Here is an 18,158-nt window from a genome sequence, read left to right on the forward strand (position 1 = left end):
ACCGGCAGTGGCGGCATGAGGGCACACAAATAAAGTTTTCAAGAATTTAGGAGTTGTTTGGCTTGGGAAATAAGAAGGTCCATCGTTTCTTTCATTCTAAATCATACTGCGTTCCAAATTGTTATAAGTTTATTGAAAAATATTAGCATCTTTAATATTGAATAAATGCACTATCAAGAGTACATTTCATTATATAACTAATAAAACTAGTTTGATATTGTTGATATTTAAATATTTTCTATAAAAATTTGTAATTTGAAACATAGAGGGTCGTATAAACTTATGGTAGACCATGGTAGACCACCTTGTCTCAAATGAGATGATTTCTCAAACGAAAACACTCTTAGGGGTGTTTGGTTGTAGTTGCTTATTTTTAGCACCTGTCACATCGAATGTTTAGATACTAATTAGGAGTATTAAACGTAGGTTATTTATAAAACCCATTACACAGATGGAGGCTAAATGGCGAGATGAATCTATTAAGCCTAATTAGTTCATGATTTGACAATGTGCTGCTACAGTAAACATTTGCTAATGATGGATTAATTAGGCTTAATAGATTCGTCTCGCCGTTTAGCCTCCATCTGTGCAATTAGTTTTATAATTAACTCATATTTAGTCCTCCTAATTAGTCTCCAAATATTTGATGTGACATGGACTAAACTTTAGCTCAGGAACCGAACGTTAAACTTTAGCTCAGGAACCAAACGTACCCTTACCGTAAGAAATGCAATGGTACAATGTATTTTTGTGAAATTGTGTTTTCACGGCACCAGTTAAAAGGCACGTACTGTATGATTTTGGCTAGCGAATCACGTCCTCGAACCGTTCTATCCATGTCCGTTGTCAGCACACTTTCCATCCCAGGACTGGCGAGTGGCGACCACTGGTCCGTTTCAGTTCTGTGGTCTCACTCCACGCTACGGATAAAATCTTCCTGCCCTCGCGTGCCGCGTCGTGTTTGCTTGCGCCTTCCTTCTCACGCGGCTCGAGGCGCGCGGTCCAAGGGATCAAGAATGAGCACGAGGCTAGGAGGAGCGCCCTGCGGCTGCTTCGGCTTCACCCGGCTGCCGCTCCCCGCCGCTAGGCTCCGGTTGCCGCCTGCTCGCGCCGCGGACACCTCCGCCTCCCAGTCGCCGGCGCGGCTGAGAGGGGTGCTGGAGCAGGTGGACGAGGCGCTAAGCAAGGGGAACGACGAGGCCGCGCTCTTCCTCGTGCACGGCTCGCAGGGGGAGGACGGCGGGCTCCGGGGCTTTGGCGCCGCGAGGCAGGTTTGTGTTGTTTATACTGTGTCCCCTTGGCCTGGGCTCTTGATCTTAACGACGCCTTCTTCAATCTTGCTTTGCATAGTGCCTATTCTTGCGATTAGTTGCAATCATGCTTTGGCTTCGCTTGTGTGTGAATTTGAGCATTTCCACGCGATTAAGCTTATTTCTTGAATCTTGAGGTTGAGGAAGAACGGTATCACGAACCAACTTCAGAAGTTAGAACCATAACTTATTAGAGCTCAAATCAGATACTGTTGGGATCTGAAACCTGCCTCCATGGACCTTTTGTCCTGGCTATAGAATTGAGCAAACGAAAAGAGAAGATGTAATGATTTTTAAACAACGGGAATCAGTGTCTTGATTTCGTTGCAGTTGTTACCTGTGCAATTGTCATAAGCAACGGTTCGTGACATAACTGATAGACTGGGTAGGAGCAGCATGGTTCGTTAACTCGTTATTGACAATTTCAATCAGTATGTTTACCAGTATGAAAAAAGTATGTTCAAGATTTTAGACAATTTCAATCAGTATGTTTACCAGTATGAACCTGTGCAAACAATGTGCACATCCTCAGTTATTTTGAAGTTATTCTAATCTCGTACACACAAAAATTTGCAATTATTGATCTACTGCTGGATTCTGGAATTTGGATTTATTTTATTGAGGCAAATTGGATTCGGATAGAAGGGCTATGCGATTCTCATACATGGTTCTAACTTCTAAGTGTTGGTTTTAGTACTTTTGCCCCCTGTAATTGAAGGGGAAGAAACTGATGATTTACCTTTTTTTCATTTTTTATATGTTACCTCATATTAACATTCTCTTTATTACTAAAACCTGTACTAGGTACCTCAACGACTTTATAAATTGGATGAACTTAAGCTAAATGGGATTGATACTTCTGCTTTCCTATCGCCCGTGGATCTGACATTGGGATCAATCGAGAGAAATCTCCAAATTGCTGCAGTTCTCGGAGGGCTTTCTATATCAGCTGCATTAGAGATTTCTCAGCTCCAAATCCTGTTTCTTGTACTAGGTCTATTGTCTTTGTGGTCTGTGGACTTTGTGAGTAATCTGCCACTTTCTTTAATTTGAAAAAAAATTATCATCTGACTTATTGAAAGATACAGGTCTGCATTACTGTTCTTAATTAATCATAATATATTCAACTTCAGTACAATATTTAATTTTCTACTCCCTCCGTTTCAAATTATAGGTCGTTTTGAGTTCTCTAGATTCATAGATTTTATTATGCATCTAGACATACACTATATCTAAGTGCATAGGAAAAACTATGCACCTAAAAAAGCCAAAATGACCTACAATTTGGGATGGAGGAAGTATAATATATATCCTATAGGTTCTATGATTGTACTGTGATCTGCCTAGTACCTGAACAATTTAGGAGCTTATTGGAGCCAGATTTGGTTCATAACATTCTGTTCATGCAACCATTATACTTCTATCATCTGGTTGCTATTGTGATTTTACAGGACTTTCCAATTTGATACATAATACATCAATGCCATGTTACAGATCTCAATAGAAATACTTTTTATTGATTTCTTCAGAAAATGTTGAGTCATCTATCATTCTGATAAGACATAACTCCGCTTTAGCATTAGATTTGTCCAGCTATGTTCTTTTTGGCTTGATAATACAAATATATATTATTTCTTAGCTTGTTCAATCTTTGAGCTAATCATACTTGTAGTTCCGACATTGATCCATTAATTATGTGCGTCCACCACCTAGATGCTTATCTATTAATTTTCTGATATTATTTATCTAAACAGTGATCTTCCAATGAGCCTCTCTGTCTTGAACTTACCCAACTACAGCTTTCTAGGTATATTTTGGTGGAGGGGTGAGAAACTTGATTCTTGACACAATTGGACACTATCTTAGCCAGAAGTATCACAACAGAGTTATTCAGGTGACTCTACACTCTGTACTGCTTTGTCAGGCATGGGTCTTGAATACAGTCTTGGAAGTTGCTTTGACTTGATAAACAGGTGAAGTTGGTAATTTATAGATTGAAAGGAAAATGATCTCAACATTTACGTGCCTCATACATTTGTAGCAATGCAGCTACCGTTATTTATTCATTTAGTAAATGCTGTGGTTAACCACTATGAGTTATGTTGCTTGATATCTAAATAGGCCTATGGCATGTAACTTTTCTTTCCTACATGGCCGAAGTGACATAACGGTATTATGGACTTAGAATTTGGAGGAACATTGGAGGGATTTTGGATGAGAGTTGATAGCCTTTATCTGCCACCTTTAGGGCTTGCTAGCCATGGACCATAACAGGTAGTTGTCTAAATTTGGCAGGTGTGCAATTGTTACTGGATACATCTTTAGGATGGGGTACTTTGTTTCGCTCAGTTTGATTGTTCCTTCTTTACAGTTTCTGAAAAAACTGGTGTCCTTTTCCTTAGGCTCAGTTTGGTGATTCCTGCTTTTGAGGTTCTGAGAAAAGATCTTTTCTTACTTTTAATACTGCTTGTGTACCAAAATTTGAGATAATATGAACTGAAAAAGGGAACAACGTTTAAGCAGGATGACACAAAAAAAAAAACATGATTTAAACCTGGTTGTTCGGTTGGAATTCAGAACAGACAGTAAAATTTCAAATCTTCACTTTCTCCCTTTTCCATACTCAGTGCTTTTCTATGAATGTATAGAAGTTCAGGAATTGATATCATTATCATGTACAGCATGAAGCTGGTCACTTCCTGATAGCATACTTGCTTGGTGTGCTTCCAAAAGGATATACAATTACAAGCTTGGATACACTTATCAAGCAAGGATCGCTTAACGTTCAAGCTGGAACAGCTTTTGTGGACTATGAGTTCCTTGAAGAGGTTAGTTCTACTAATTTTTTTTAAAAAATAATCTTCAAATTCTTGGGCAAGTAATTCACTAGAAGACAAAACACCTTCCACTGGTTTCTATCTGAATGTGTTGAGATTTCTATTGATAAGTAAACATATACCGTTCAAATGATAGGCTGAAGGGTGCTTAGCTTCTTCCTCCAGTCAAGTTTTTCATGAACATCCATCAAGGGTGAAGAAAGTAGACGAGATTACCTGCATCAGTTGAATGATTATTCAATACTCTTGGCTGGCAAATTGCTTTTATGCGAACAGAAAAATATAAACACCTAGTCTTACCAATTATAACAATTGTGTGACACGCTATACCTGTTATACTTTGGAAATTCATATTACTAGTAATTCATTTTGTGCGGTTAAGTTACTGTTATATATCTTTATAAAAATATAAGAACTGCAAAGGTGTTGTATAATTTCTAGCCTAATGGTTGTCTTTTTTGCTTTCAGATCAATACAGGCAAGCTATCTGCCACGGTGAGGGTTTCTATAAACCTTTGTTTCGTACAAAGCAGGTAGAACCCACTATAGTATGTGTGATTCATGATGCTCCAGGATCCACTCTCAAATGTCATCAATATAAGAGCTACAAAAGGTCGACATATCCTGATGAAATTAGTGTTAAACTATTTGACAATGATTCAGGAAGAAACTGTTGTTGAACTATTAACAACTACAAAATGGTAAAGTGGAACCGAATTATTGATTTCAGCAAATCTAAAGACAAGTATTAGAACTGTTGCATATACCTTGAATCTGAGTCCCTTAATGTTTAGTGTTTGTGTTAAATATGGATTATTTCATTGCCACTTCAATGTTTGCGATGTCACTGAGAATTGTTTCTTCTGGCAGATGTTGAACAAGTTTTCATGCATAGCACTAGCTGGAATCGCAACAGAGTATCTTCTGTATGGAGTTGCAGAAGGAGGATTAGCTGACATCAACAAGGTCTGTACAGTAAGCATGAATTACTTCTACTTGATTTTATAGACATCATATCTCACGTTACTTCCTGTTTCTTTTTAAGCTTGATGGTTTGCTCAAGAGTTTGGGTTTCACCCAGAAGAAAGCTGATTCACAGGTGAGATGGGCTGTGCTGAATACTGTTCTCATGCTGCGGCGCCATGAAAAGGCTAGATCGCAGCTTGCAGAAGCAATGTCTTCTGGGAAGTCAGTAGGCACTTGCATCGAAGTCATAGAAGGGAATATAAACACTGACGATATTTAATACGGATGTGATTAATAGTGCATACTAATGTTCGTGGCCTCTATAGGCCGTCCATTGTATCAATGGGCATCTAGGTTTAGACCGTCATCAACAACAATCAAGGATAATAAGGAGTTTATTCTACATATTAGTGTTTCTTGGTCTGCACTCAGATGATAGTGATAGAACTCAGAGGAACGAATTTGTTTTCAGCCTATAGCAAATGGGCATCACTTGTGCACTTTTCATCTGAAACTCAAAAAATATTGAAAAACAATAATATAGGATTCATCACCGAGAAATTAAAATAAAAGTTAAGAATATGCAGAAACCGTAGTAAAATTAATCATTTATGAAGATATATAGCATAAAAATCACCAAAACATGATTTACCGAAAGCAAACTATTTCCGTCCATGGTTTCTGAGCCAAAGAAGTGGAAGGTGAACATTTGCTTTTAGTTATTCCACCTGTTTTATATCAGTCAGCAAACAACTTTTAACGGGATTTCGCTACAACATTTCACAGCATTACGATTATGTACAGAGCGTGAACCATATACCCACATCCAAAGTTCACCCCTCGAACAATTCCTGCAACTGTGACTCCAGTTGCTTAATGCTGTACCTCGCAGTCGCAGATTTCTGCTGCTTCTCCGAGTAGTTCTCCATATGCATTCGGTACTCTGGGATAACCTTCTGAAATATTGCCTCCCGCAGCTTTTGTCGGATCAGAGGATCAGTAATTTTCCAAGTCTTCTGCACACGGTAGGTCATCTCGAAAGATGAAGTGAACTTATCAAACAACTGATGGGGCCACAAGATCTCTGGGACTCGGGTCCGTTTCTGGAAACAAGACATAACAGGTGTCCATGAAGCATCCACATATCCTGTAATGAACAAGTTGAGTTGGTCATGGCGCTGCAATAACCATCCTTCTCCTAGGATAGGTCCCAAATCTTTATCTTTGTTCGCTTCTTGGAGCATGAAGTGTACATTGTTCAGAAGGAACATCTGTTGCTGCCCTTGGAGCTGCAAACCTCTTGAGTTCATATCCAACATAAACTCCAAAGATGAGATCAGCTGCTCAACCAGTTCATGGAATGCTTTCAGATCATCCTTCAGCATTAGACAGACTGTGTTCTTTTGTTGAACCAGCATTCGCATATGATCCATGATATGCCTTGTTGAATGATGGACGCCAGTGTCCGAGATGACCAAAAGTTGCGATCTCACCAGACTGTTTTGCTCAACAGATAGCTTGACAAACATGTCCGACAATCTGTGGATGAGCCCTTCGCCTTCTGCAAGAATGAACTCCTTACTTTGACCCGTGAACAATGCTAAGATTGTTGGCATGGCATAATTCAGTGCTTGGTACATCATTACCATATTTACCATTTTGGACAGATCAGGTTTAAGTGTTGAATAGGTATCCTTGTAGACTGAATCAATTGATGCGCTAGCTGCTTTAAGCAACTTCATGACAGATTGCTTTGCAATTGCTAAGAAATAATCCTCCTTGAGTCTATTGAAGTAACCAAGATCCTGTCCATTCAATTGTTTTTGTATCTCACCGAGAAAACCAACCATAATGTGCATCGCCGTTGTCCAGATCTTCAGTAGAATTTCTTTGGATTCTTCCTTGTGACCGCCCAAAATGTTATGGATGTCAAGGATTTCAACATAACTGTTGTACATTTGTTAAAACCATTCCTAAGTAGTGTTTAATTTGATACTGAAGAAACTAGAATACTTGGATGATATCTAACAAAATATATATAGCATATCGATGCATGAGTTCACGACTGATGATGATTGCTCCCTCCATCCCAAATTATAAGTTATGTATCTAGATATAGTCTATATCTAAGTACATGTGTAAACCTATGTACCTAGAAACGTTATGTCTAAGTGCATATGTAAACCTATGTACCTAGAAACGTCAAAACAAATAATAATTTAGGATAGAGGGAGTATTAAACTATCTTACTATTACTAATTGAAGGTTACTTTTGTAGGCTAAAACACCTGTGTGTTTCATCGTAGTAACTAAAAGCTATAGTCCAAGATCTAGAATGTATATTTCTAAAAACATATGAAAAAGAGAGCTATGAATAAAATGTACAATAAATACTATATTCAACTTAACACGCAAGAAAAAATCAACAATTAAGTAGATCAAGATTAGAAGAGAAAATCTTGATTCATTTAAGTCAGATACATGGGGTGCAATGAGGGCTGAAATAACACAAGATAACGTTTCAATTAAACACAAGGAAAAATATCGATATAGATGGAAAATCATATAGAGTAATCGGTACCCAAAAATTTTTTTAGGAAAGTAACCAAATTTTATTAGAGTACCTATATAGGTATTGTGTTTGAAAACTGAACAAAAGGGTAGTAAAATAAGCAATTTTTAGTTAGTCATGGGTTGCAAGATTTATTCTTCTATATCATAAGACTCTAGCCTATGCAAGAGTACGGGTTGATGGACTAAACACACACCTGGCAAGTTGAGCGGATTGTCGTTCGATTGCTCGTCGGAGCATCTTTTCATATCCGCCCTCGATAATGATGCCTGCAATGTTGTTGAGGATGGACAACAACTTGCGGTCGATAAAATCCATGCGTGAGAACGCCTTATCACTTCGTACTGACATGTCCTCACTTAGAGCAGAGTAGATGTTGAAGCTGGCCTCATTTGAGCTGCCACTAGTGCCAGTGAAGGAATCAGAGGAGCTCGGCCATGAGGCTGCCGAGTCAGAGTTAGAACCACTGCTGCAGCTGCGTCTAACGGATTCCCAGATGGATGCAGACGAGAAGCCCAGGTGATCTCTCAGTACGTCAAGTCTCCAGATCTTGAGATTGCAGAACTCCATGGCGAGGGCAGACATGGCTATCTTGAGGTTGCTACATGGTGGCTGATCGCTACTTGGTCAAGTAGTGGTCACCGAAAAAGGAAATTATACTTCTTCATTTAATTAAAATTATAAAAATATTGGTTTAAAAAGCCTGTAAAAATGTTGAGTTAACAAGCAAGTACTGAATAATCAATATTTCTTGTGAAATTGTTGAATCAATAAACCATATAAAACAGTTGAATTACTAAAGGTGTTAGAATCAACAAATTTATAAAAAGTATTGAATCAGCAAATTCGGTAAAGTAAAAATAATAGAGTCAACAAAAATAGACGTGGGAATAAAATCCCAAAATGGAAATATGGGAGGCAGTAGCCCAAATAGGAACGATGTGGGAATGGGAGCAAGTTCACTGAAAATAAAGTTGTCCACCATTTAGCAAAATTCTGTCTCAATATATGTCGTCAAGGAGAGAATTGACTCCTCCTCACCTTGACAACCAAATTATGTACGTTGGCATCAAATAAGAAGCAAATCAATGGCCAGACGACAGAATCAGTACTAACCTGCTGGGTGATGGTGCCGAGGAGCTGGTGAAGAACGGAGACATCGTGCTCCCTCCATGTACACGGCCCTGCCCCTGCGTGTCGCCGAGAGAGACCGCGGCAAGCCACCCACCACCGACGCAAGCGTCCCCCCGGAGAGGCTCATCAGGGTCTGGTTCCACGGGAGAAGCGCCTGGTCCAGTGTTCAGTTTGCGTCGCCCGTCGGTTCGGGTGGAGATCGGAGCAATCGCCCGCGCACTGGAAGGATGGCCTCCATGGACACGGCCCTCCTGGTCGCGGAGGGAAGCCGCAGGTAGCCACCCGCTGAGAACGCAAGCGTCCCCCCGGAGAGACTCATCGGAGTTTCTGATGATCAGATCTGCTCGCTTGCAAGTCTTGGAACGGTGGCGCGGACGGCCGCCTGCCGCCCGAAGCCTCGGCGCTCTTGACACGTCCATGGTCAACCTCCGACCAAGCCTTGCCTTGTTATTTTCACGTATTGGAAGATGGCTCCGTCTAGTCTGTTGATCTATACAGACCCTTGTCATTACGCGTTGTGGCAGGTCTGGCTGCCGTCAGTGCACTGTCCAGTGGACGCCATCGCCAATCACAAAGCTGGTCGAGGTAAGGTTCGCCAAAAGCTGGAGGTTTGGACCGAAGCGTGAATTCATTTATGTAACAGCACGCAAAACAGTCCACCGTTCCTATCACGAGGTTCCAAACATTCTAACGAAGAGGATCGTGCTCAACGTGATGAGTACCCACGGTGTGTTAGGCCAGTCTCAATGGATGTGTTAGGCCAGTCTCAATGTATAGTTTCATGGCACAGTTATCAAAGCTGAGAACTTGGTAATTCTGAATTTCATAATGGTGATGAAACCCGTCTCAATGATAAACTCCCTCTCCTCTCTCCTCATAATGTGGCATGTTATTTAATGACCGTGAAACTCCTGATGGAATCTCCACTGAGACTGGCCTTATGGAGGTTTCATAGACATTAAATCATATGTCACGTAAACAGTTTTGCTGACTCGGCAAGCTGATGATGATGACAAGAGAGGAAATGAGAGTTTCATCCTCATGAAACACATTTGTCATAGTTACCAAGTCCCATAAAACCCAATGAAACTTACACTGAGAATGTTATGATTTCATCATATGATACATTTGGTCATAATATCATGAAAGAATTAAATGTTATATGATGTCTACGATTATGTGCACTAAGAGTAACAATTTCATTTCATTGAAAGCTGACATGACAGTCTTGATAACCGTGCGATAAAATACACTAAGACTTATCTTAGAAAAATGCATGACAAAATATACGTGTGTCACCACAGGAATGCTGACAAAGGTCAGCATTAAGGCCTCATTTACACTACTCCATCCGTCCTAAATTACTATTCATTTTGAATGTATAACTTTTGCTATGTATCTAGACATAAGTACCTAATAAAAGTTATGTATGTAGAAAAGTAAAAATGAATAGTAATTTGGGACGGAGGATGTACTAATTACTCAAGTTCAGTTTGAAGGGACCGTGGCACCCTAAGAGGGGGTGAATTGGGTGTTCTAAAATCTAAGGTTCCAAGCACATATAAAAATTATTTCAAATTTTTATCTAGATGTGTACTAGATTTTTCTATGTGTTGCCATCTCTACCATAAAAGAGGATTGCACCATAGGTTCCAATCCTATAAACTATACATTGCAATTCTAGAAAAGGTAAACGTGGAAAGTAAGTGCAATAAACTATACATTGCAATTCTAGAAAAGGTAAACGTGGAAAGTAAGTGCAATAAGAAATGCGGAAGGTAAATGAGGTAGAGAAGGCAAACTCCCAGCGTGACGACACGGCGATTTTTACTGAGGTATCAGAAAGCAAAACTTTCCACTAGCCCTTGTTGTTGGAGCCCCTCTTGAAGGGAATGCCCGTGCAAGGGCATAAACTCCCCGATCAAGTAACTCCGTAGGATAGCCGACGGGTCTTCCCCACGCACAAGTGGGTCTCCGCCTAACTTCTCCTGGATTTGCCACTCTTCACTTGGTAGAGCATGGGCAAAATGCCGAGGGCCTCTCCTCCCTCTCATAAGCACCGGCGGCCACTCCACAAACGCAGTTGGAGGGTACTGCACGACTTAAATATCACAATATCATGAAAGAATTAAATGTTGTAGAATATCTATGAAACTGTGTACTAAGAGTGATAAATTTTATTTCATTGAAAAGATGATATGAAAGTCTTGGTAACCGTGCGAGAAAATACACCAAAACTTGTCTTAGCAAAATGCATGACAAAATATATGTGTGTCACCCACGGGAAGAAACCTGACCAATTATACGATGCGCCATAAAATGCTGACAAAGGTCGGTCTCATCTACAGTACTAACTACTCAAGTTCAGTTATTGGGTTATGTGCTCTATTTTCACTGCAGAATTATTGAACTAAGCATATACGGTATTGGTATTTCACCTCAAATTAGGCAAGAATAACCTCAAGGTTATGTTGAACAATGCTTGAACAATGCTAGCGCAATAGAAGATATTAGTATGCAATCAAATTATCTTCATCACAAGTTAAAAGAAAAAGGGGTCGGAGCAGCAGATGGCTGCCGTTAGTGGGCCCACCCATGGTTTCCGTAATCCATTTCTCGGCAGTCGGTACCAGCAGGTTTTGATTTGGTTTTTAGTTTTACCTTTCGTAAAAGTAATTGCCAAATCAAGATTTAGGAAAACAATATTCCTGTTGTTAGAACTATATGATTTTTTTTATAAAACAGTAGGGAACCCTTACTGGATCTTTTTCTTTTTCATAGAAAAAAACTATATTAATCTCCAAGTGGCCGTCCATCCTACAATGGCCATTTGAAATGGACATATTTGAAATAGCGTAGCAACTCTAGCAACGGCCTTCAAACCAAACCAAAATCCTTATAGATTAAATAGGTTTCTCTCTACTTTTTTAAGGGCCACAAAAATATCTCCAACTCTAACAATAACCCCCATGGATGGAGGACTCCTAGAGACCCTCCAGGAATGGACGGTGGAGGGAGGAATTCGAAGGCCTCTTCAAAATGGGGAACCATATAGGGTCTACTGGAGTACTTTTTTTTTTACTTCCCTCTAAATTTGAAGTAGGGGTTGTTTAGAGGGTCTGCTGGAGTTGCTCTAGATTTAAATTTTCCAATTGAAATGGCGTGAAAAGCGGCCATATGTCACTGGTAGAAAACTCACATTCCATCCATCCCCTTTTATCCTGGTTTAAATTTGGCTTGGAATAAACGATTCTCCAACTAGGACTAAAAGTCCCCCACTGGTGAGGCACCAACCGGGACTAAAAAGCCCCTTTAGTCCTGGTTGGAAAGGCCAATAGTTTGGAAGGACCTTTTGTCCCGGCTTTAGTCCCAGATGGTGTTTTCAACCGAGACTAATGTGTTTATCCCGGTTGGTGTTTTCAACTGGGATAAAAGGTGCCCCTCGTTTTTTGCGCCCCCACCCTCTACCTCCTCGATCTCTCTCTCCACGTTAAATTACTCTCCTTCTTCCTCTCTTCTGTGCACGCACAAGTACAGCTCCTCCTCTCCTCCCTCTATCCTTCTTCCTTATCCTGATCTCCTTCCTTATCCTCTCTTCTTTTCCCAAGCAGGCGGGCGGCCGGGCGCGCGGAGCCGATGGCCGCAGGGTGGCGGCGAGGGGCCGGAGAAGGCAGCGCGCGGGGAGCTGAGGAGGTGGGTTGCCGGAGGAGGCGGTGCGCGGGGGGCTCAGGAGGCGGGGCCCAAAGGAGGCGGTGAACGGGGGACCGGGGAGCTGCCCAGGGGAGGCGGGTGGCTGGAGGAGGCGGCGCACGAGGGAGCCGAGGAGGCGTGCAGGATTTTTTTTATTTTTTGGAAACCTTTTTGTCTCGGTTGGTTGGACTAAAGATCTCCCTTTTATCTCAAATAGTTTATTCTGGATGGGTTTTCCGGTAGATTTGGCTCCTATACCAACCGGGATAAAAGACTAGTTTTCTACCAGTGTGTGGTCCACCGTGCAACTATGGTGCCAACAAAGTAGATGCGGGTCACATAAGTGAATTCGTCTGGTTTGTCTAGATTTCAAAAGATATCAGGAGAAGTGAATTTTCATGGGAGCTAACTTCTTGAGAAGTCATCTCTAGAAATAGGGATCGCAACCCAAGCAAAAATGTCTCTAAGACAGCACCATGCATATCTAGGGGTGAAACAACCAAAGAAAATATGATCTGTCATATGAACAATCCATAGAGACAACATAAATGGCTCCCCTTCTACCCTCTCTTCTTGAGCGCTAGGGCAACTGGAGTATACCTTGTATTTCTCCAAGGCCTAGGAAATTTTCTGTTGGATGGATTCAGCTACACCTCTACCTACAGATCCAGAAGATTCTGCCGTTCCCTCATGTCAGACTCAATAAAAGTTCTTCGGAAGTTACCCATCTAAAAATGTGTTTCACCTTTGCAAATCTTGCCAGAATTGAGAGGTCCCTTTATATGGGGAAGAAAATGGACTTCCACCCCCTCGAAGTATATGACCACCAACAACTTATACCAGAGCTCATCAAATCCTTTCAAAACTTTATAGATCCACTTAACCAGCAGGCAATTATTCAAGGTCATTGCTTTAATAATTCGCAGACCTCCTTGATCCTTGGGACAAGTATCTCCCACTTGGCTCTATGGTGTTTGAATTTTCCTTATGCGCCTTTCAAAGAAGTCTCCTATAATAGAATTCATTTTGTTTTGAGCTCCTCTAAGGGAAAAAAAATAGAAGCCCATGTTATAGATTGGGATGCTACTCGGTCGTCAACTGTCGGTCAAAATGAGCTCCCCCTCCCCTCTTCAGATTGTTGCCCTTCCATGGGTCATCCTTTTCCTCATTTTTGAGAAAATGAACAAGAAGTACCAATCCCTAGATTTGAATCAGATACAGGAATCCCCAAGTATTTCATAGGAAGAATTTCCAATTTTCAATTTAGCATATTTGCCATTTTCTCCTAATCTTCTTGGAGCGCTCCAAATACAAATATTTTACTTTTGTGGAAGTTGATTTAGAGGCCTGACTTCCATTCAAAAAAGTGCAGCAGCAACTTCAAATTATGAATTGAAAGGTCAGATCCAAACTGAATGTGAGAAATCCCCCCCGAGATTAGCTTACCTAGGACTCCTATGTACATCTAAACTGACTTGTAATTCTGCCCCTAGATATATGAGGCAAAACAGATCAACATCCAACACAAGGCGGTCCAAACCTATCTAAATCTTCTCTCATATTCACCTTCGACTTGATCTTGACGAAACCCTACCAACCAATCTAATATTTTGAGGTATCTCTTGGTAGGTTGCCAGTCTAAACACCGATAGCTGGCACGCTAGGTAGAGGATTTCAGTGAGAAACAACTAGGCTTGGAATTAATATATACTCTAAATCATGCATTTTATACTTTGCCATTGTTAACTACATTATGTTTTGAGTGATTTAAAGCCCTTAGGTGTCAGCCCTAGGCGTGGAGATTCGCCGGCTCTGCCAATGCACGAGAGCACCCTTAAATATGCACTAAAAATCATCCAAAAATATGAATAGATAGAGCATGCAAATTAACGTTATGCAAGGCTTGAGATTGAGGTACAAAGTTTGCAAAGAGGAAGAAAACAGAAATCAATATGTGAACAGTAGTAGTCAAAACCGCCTGTTGGTTAAGTTAAAATTAGCGTGCACATAAACGATTGTATGTTTTATCCATCTTTTTTTGTTGTTTTCTTATTATGCGCATTTAGGGGTGCTACCATGAAAAACCTAACAAGTTGGTAGCACATGAATTCGGAGATCCCCACGCAACTCCTTGTAGCAATTTGTACTGTCCATAGGAGTTTATGGATATAGCGAACAGCTGGTAAGGTTTCTTTTGGTGGACTTGCCTACTCGAGTTTGAGTCCTTAACCCGGCATAGGCACTCAACATTTTCTTAAATTTATTCCAAAATTTGACCGGCTATTCTTTAGTGGTAGGCAACGTACCCCTCGATAGTAAGGCATCAGATTTCGTCAATCTCGAGGATCTGCAGTTCACTCTTTTGGAGGTGCTCGTTGTAGTAGGGTTGCATGCGTGTATTAATAGAATGGAGTGTGCTTGCGTATATATCGTTGTAGTAGGGTTGCATGCGTGTATTAATAGAATGGAGTGTGCTTGCGTATATATGAGTGTCTCCATCTGTCTTGTGTTTCGAAAAGAAAATAACTATTACATTTTGCAATTTCAATATATATGTACATAACTTTCGGAACATGCAGCCCAATTCACTTAACTAAACTATAAACATTGTTGAAACAATATTGAAGTTCCACACTGTGCAAGGACATCATCAATTCTCTACACATACAAACAGATTTATCAAGTGCAAATAAAATACAATTGATAGGTTGTTTTGTACAAGGGACATCACATCGAGGACGATGTGAAGATTCTTTTTTGGTATCGAGGCAGCCGAGAAGACATGACTAACTATTTCATAGTAGTTTAATTCAATTTCTTTTTTTCACTGCATCCAGATGCGTATAGCAAGTACATTTCCAACATACACAAAGTTTTTTTTTTTTGAAAAGAACATACACAGTTATGGGGCTTTATATGATTTTTTCTTCCACGTAGTTCTCCCTCGCACAATCTCCTCATGCTTATCACCTGCTTTCAGTTGCAGAAGATGCGTGTATTTCGTTGGCCATTGTTGGAGTGCACCTGCCAAGCTGTGGTGGCCACTGATTATCTCTGGCAAAAGTGAAGGCCCAGTGACCATGCTGACATTTTCCTCTGGTGGAACTGAGTCTTCATCAGGTTGGCAAATTGACTGCACAACATCTGAGCTCCCACATTCCTTCCTGTACTCCAGGATGATGCTGCTAAGCTGGTGCTGTTGCAGGAAGGGATCAGGAAGAGTCTGCATGGATTGCACAAAAAAAGGCAATGTAACTAGAGAGATTTTTGTGCTGCTGCTTCAGACAGCAGCTACCGGAAGTAATACGTCAAGGCAATGTTTTGGTGCAGTAGAAAGTTGTTTTGTTTTACCTCAAGCATCCACCTCACGTATTTTACATTGTTTACGTGGTGGTTCATATCCAGATCACTTCGCTTCGGCTGCAAATTAAAATCACGTTCAATATATATAACAGAAGCATGAGACTATCATGAGCCTGCGTTGGATCATTCCCACATGCGACCGTGACAGACCGAACTACCAAAGAAATTTGACCCAAAAAGAAGTACTGAAACCAGTCACTTGCCTTAAATTAGCAACTTCGAGCATAGCCAATTAATTTGCAACATTGTACAGTTCGATATACATATACGTCCCTAGGAAACTAAGATGGGCCACTAACAGCTTGTTAGAGAAAGACAAGTTTGTGTAGCTAGTGAAATAAATAAACAAAAAATTGAGCTAACCTTGAGGTCGGAATCGACATACTTGGCGTTGCTGTCGAGCTTGATGATCTTCTCGGCGGCCTCCTCCTCGATGGCATGCCGGTCGATGAACCACGGCGCGATCTCGCCCCGGACCTCCTCCGGCATCTTGGACAGCCTCCTCGTCTCCTTGTTCATCATCACCCACGTACTGCAAGGAGAAAATCAACATTATAAATCCCCACCTGTTTGCACAGGCTGATGCTCCATCTATCCACTGAATCATTCGGCCGGGAAGGCTTGCCTGGTTGCTCGGACGAAGATGTCACCCGAGTTGCGGCCGCGGATGAGCCAGTCGCGCCGCATGCCATTCTTCCCCGACGAGCCAACCCACGTGTCGATGTCCAGCACCTCTCCCCTGCAACGACATATCGATCGTATAGAAGACTGTCAGATGCTCAGCATATTTCTTGCCTCTGGTACGGTGGACGGTTCGATCGGCCCGTTACCAGATCGGGTACTGATCGACTTGTACGTGCATCCTCGAAACGACCCAGATGAGGTTGTTCTTGATCATCCCATGCGTGGCACCGAAGCCGTCGCCGAGCAGGCCTGACATCCAGACATGGTTCAGCGCTGTCTCCTGCGTGCGCGCAAATCAACTCTTTCATCAGCTACTAGATATATCAAGTGTCCTGTGTTATTATATCATCGTTGCAGATGCTTTAGTCCAGTACCTGGAGAAGGTTCAGCACGGTCTCCATGGTGGCCGTCTTGTCCGGACCAACCTCGTACGACCGCACCACCACCGTCTGCTGGTACCGTACCCCGCCCTCCACGATCAGCGCCTGCCGGAAAGGGTCCACCGTCTGCTTCTCCGTCGGGATGTTCTGCCGGACGCACTCCTCGCCGCCGCCCCCGGTGGACGGCGGAGGCGTCAGCACCGGCGCGCTCAGCTCGGCGAGCGACCTGTTGATGGATGTCTCCAGCGCTGCCCCCACCTGCAGCGGCGCGCGGTGCGCCGCGCCGTTTACCCTGACGGCATTGTTGCTGCTACTCCTGTGCTGCCCCTGCCCGCCGCCGCCATCCGAGGCCGAGCACCGGATGAAGACGCGGGGGCAGTAGACGGGACACGACGAGGCACTGGCCATGCAGCTGCGGAAGCTTTACTCCGATCCGAATTAGAAGACTGACTTTGCTCCTTGCCTTGCAGGTGCCTAGGATCAGAGGAAATTATTAGCTACTAATCGAAGATCACCTGCGTCAATGATTGGGAGCAGGAACACGGCGATCACCGGGCGGCGATGCGTCTTATACGCCCGCAGTGGCGGACACGCCAACAAAGCCTTTGCTTGGCAAACGTTCCAGACGACAAGGAGCTCGAAAGCAACGTTCTTGTACTCTGTAGCACGCCATCGAAAGAAACAAGGCAACAAGGGAATGTCAAGAGCGCTTCTAGCGCGAGGAGATCGCATAAACTAGAGTGGACAAATGGGGAGGCGCAAATGTGGACAGGAATGGTGGGCTCACGGGCACTTGTTTTTGTAGCTCTTTGAGCTATGTTCCGCATGCGGCGGACATCAACTTTGACGCCTATGTTGCAAACCACCTTGTTGTTTTCGTAACATGAGCAGTGACAGCTTAGATTCGTCGGAATAGAATAGAATAATAGAACAGAGGAGTCTTGGAATAATGAGCAGCGCGCGTGGGAAGGCTCACACATGAGTGCACGTATACTATCTGTTGGTGTACTATGTGTATTAGGGCCCAATAGGCCCATGTAAGACATCTACATAGCTACCCTCTAGGGTTAGCCCATAATCTATCTATTACCTTATAGTATGGTATCAGCCTAGGTTAGGGTTAGGGTTACCTGTGACTGGCGCCGCCGCCGCCGCCGCCGTCACCGCCGACGCCGCCGCCGCCGGCCGGCGCCATGGCCGGCGACTCCTCCCCCCCTCCCCT

The 18,158-nt window shown here is 42.3% G+C and overlaps 3 protein-coding genes across 10 annotated transcripts in view; 1 reads left to right on the forward strand and 2 right to left on the reverse strand.

The window, feature by feature from the left end:
• The first annotated feature begins 914 nt into the window (after positions 1-914).
• Positions 915-5,584, forward strand: LOC101776912. 2 transcript variants are annotated; one of them, XM_004968728.3, is made up of 7 exons: positions 920-1,271; positions 2,115-2,333; positions 3,118-3,204; positions 3,992-4,138; positions 4,616-4,642; positions 5,018-5,113; positions 5,193-5,584. In XM_004968728.3, the coding sequence occupies exons 1-7, from the start codon at positions 1,017-1,019 to the stop codon at positions 5,391-5,393; spliced, it is 1,032 nt and encodes a 343-aa protein (XP_004968785.1). In that variant the 5' UTR covers positions 920-1,016; the 3' UTR covers positions 5,394-5,584. The 2 variants fall into 2 exon arrangements, with proteins under 2 accessions (XP_004968786.1, XP_004968785.1); XM_004968729.3 differs by lacking the exon at positions 2,115-2,333 and having other exon boundaries at positions 915-1,271.
• A 342-nt stretch (positions 5,585-5,926) lies between these two features.
• On the reverse strand, positions 5,927-9,259 carry LOC101776508 (exocyst complex component EXO70A1). Its single transcript, XM_004968727.3, has 3 exons — positions 8,802-9,259; positions 7,882-8,304; positions 5,927-7,060 (listed from the first exon to the last, which is right to left on the reverse strand). The coding sequence occupies exons 1-3, from the start codon at positions 9,236-9,238 to the stop codon at positions 5,947-5,949; spliced, it is 1,974 nt and encodes a 657-aa protein (XP_004968784.3). The 5' UTR covers positions 9,239-9,259; the 3' UTR covers positions 5,927-5,946.
• Positions 9,260-15,191: 5,932 nt separating this feature from the next.
• The window catches only part of LOC101777595 (palmitoyl-acyl carrier protein thioesterase, chloroplastic), a 13,306-nt gene continuing 10,339 nt past the window's right edge, over positions 15,192-18,158 (reverse strand). For 2 of the 7 annotated variants that reach the window (XM_022827240.1, XM_022827239.1), the window contains exons 4-9: positions 16,931-17,410; positions 16,703-16,836; positions 16,498-16,611; positions 16,236-16,404; positions 15,861-15,929; positions 15,192-15,732 (exon numbers count right to left, since the gene is read on the reverse strand). In XM_022827240.1, coding sequence (XP_022682975.1) covers positions 15,412-15,732; positions 15,861-15,929; positions 16,236-16,404; positions 16,498-16,611; positions 16,703-16,836; positions 16,931-17,344 — 1,221 coding nt within the window. In that variant the 5' untranslated portion in view covers positions 17,345-17,410 and the 3' untranslated portion in view covers positions 15,192-15,411. Of the gene's footprint in view, positions 15,733-15,860; positions 15,930-16,235; positions 16,405-16,497; positions 16,612-16,702; positions 16,837-16,930; positions 17,411-17,488; positions 17,596-18,158 lie in introns of those variants that run through there. The other 5 variants (XM_022827238.1, XM_022827241.1, XR_002677990.1 and 2 more) reach the window with 5 other exon arrangements.

The sequence above is a fragment of the Setaria italica genome, chromosome V (assembly GCF_000263155.2).
Source record: "Setaria italica strain Yugu1 chromosome V, Setaria_italica_v2.0, whole genome shotgun sequence".
In the NCBI taxonomy this organism is placed as follows: Eukaryota; Viridiplantae; Streptophyta; class Magnoliopsida; order Poales; family Poaceae; genus Setaria; species Setaria italica.

Bases quoted from the DNA above. Each gene is read 5' to 3' on its own strand.
- LOC101776912 (XM_004968728.3), top strand. From the start codon at position 1,017: ATGAGCACGAGGCTAGGAGGAGCGCCCTGCGGCTGCTTCGGCTTCACC. The intron at 3,205-3,991 runs GTGACTCTACAC...TATCATGTACAG, and splicing joins ATCACAACAGAGTTATTCAG to CATGAAGCTGGTCACTTCCT. The intron at 5,114-5,192 runs GTCTGTACAGTA...TTTCTTTTTAAG, and splicing joins GATTAGCTGACATCAACAAG to CTTGATGGTTTGCTCAAGAG.
- LOC101776508 (XM_004968727.3), bottom strand. From the start codon at position 9,238: ATGGACGTGTCAAGAGCGCCGAGGCTTCGGGCGGCAGGCGGCCGTCCG. The intron at 8,305-8,801 runs GTTAGTACTGAT...TTGACCAAGTAG, and splicing joins TCGGCACCATCACCCAGCAG to CGATCAGCCACCATGTAGCA. The intron at 7,061-7,881 runs GTGTGTGTTTAG...AATGTACAACAG, and splicing joins CAATCCGCTCAACTTGCCAG to TTATGTTGAAATCCTTGACA.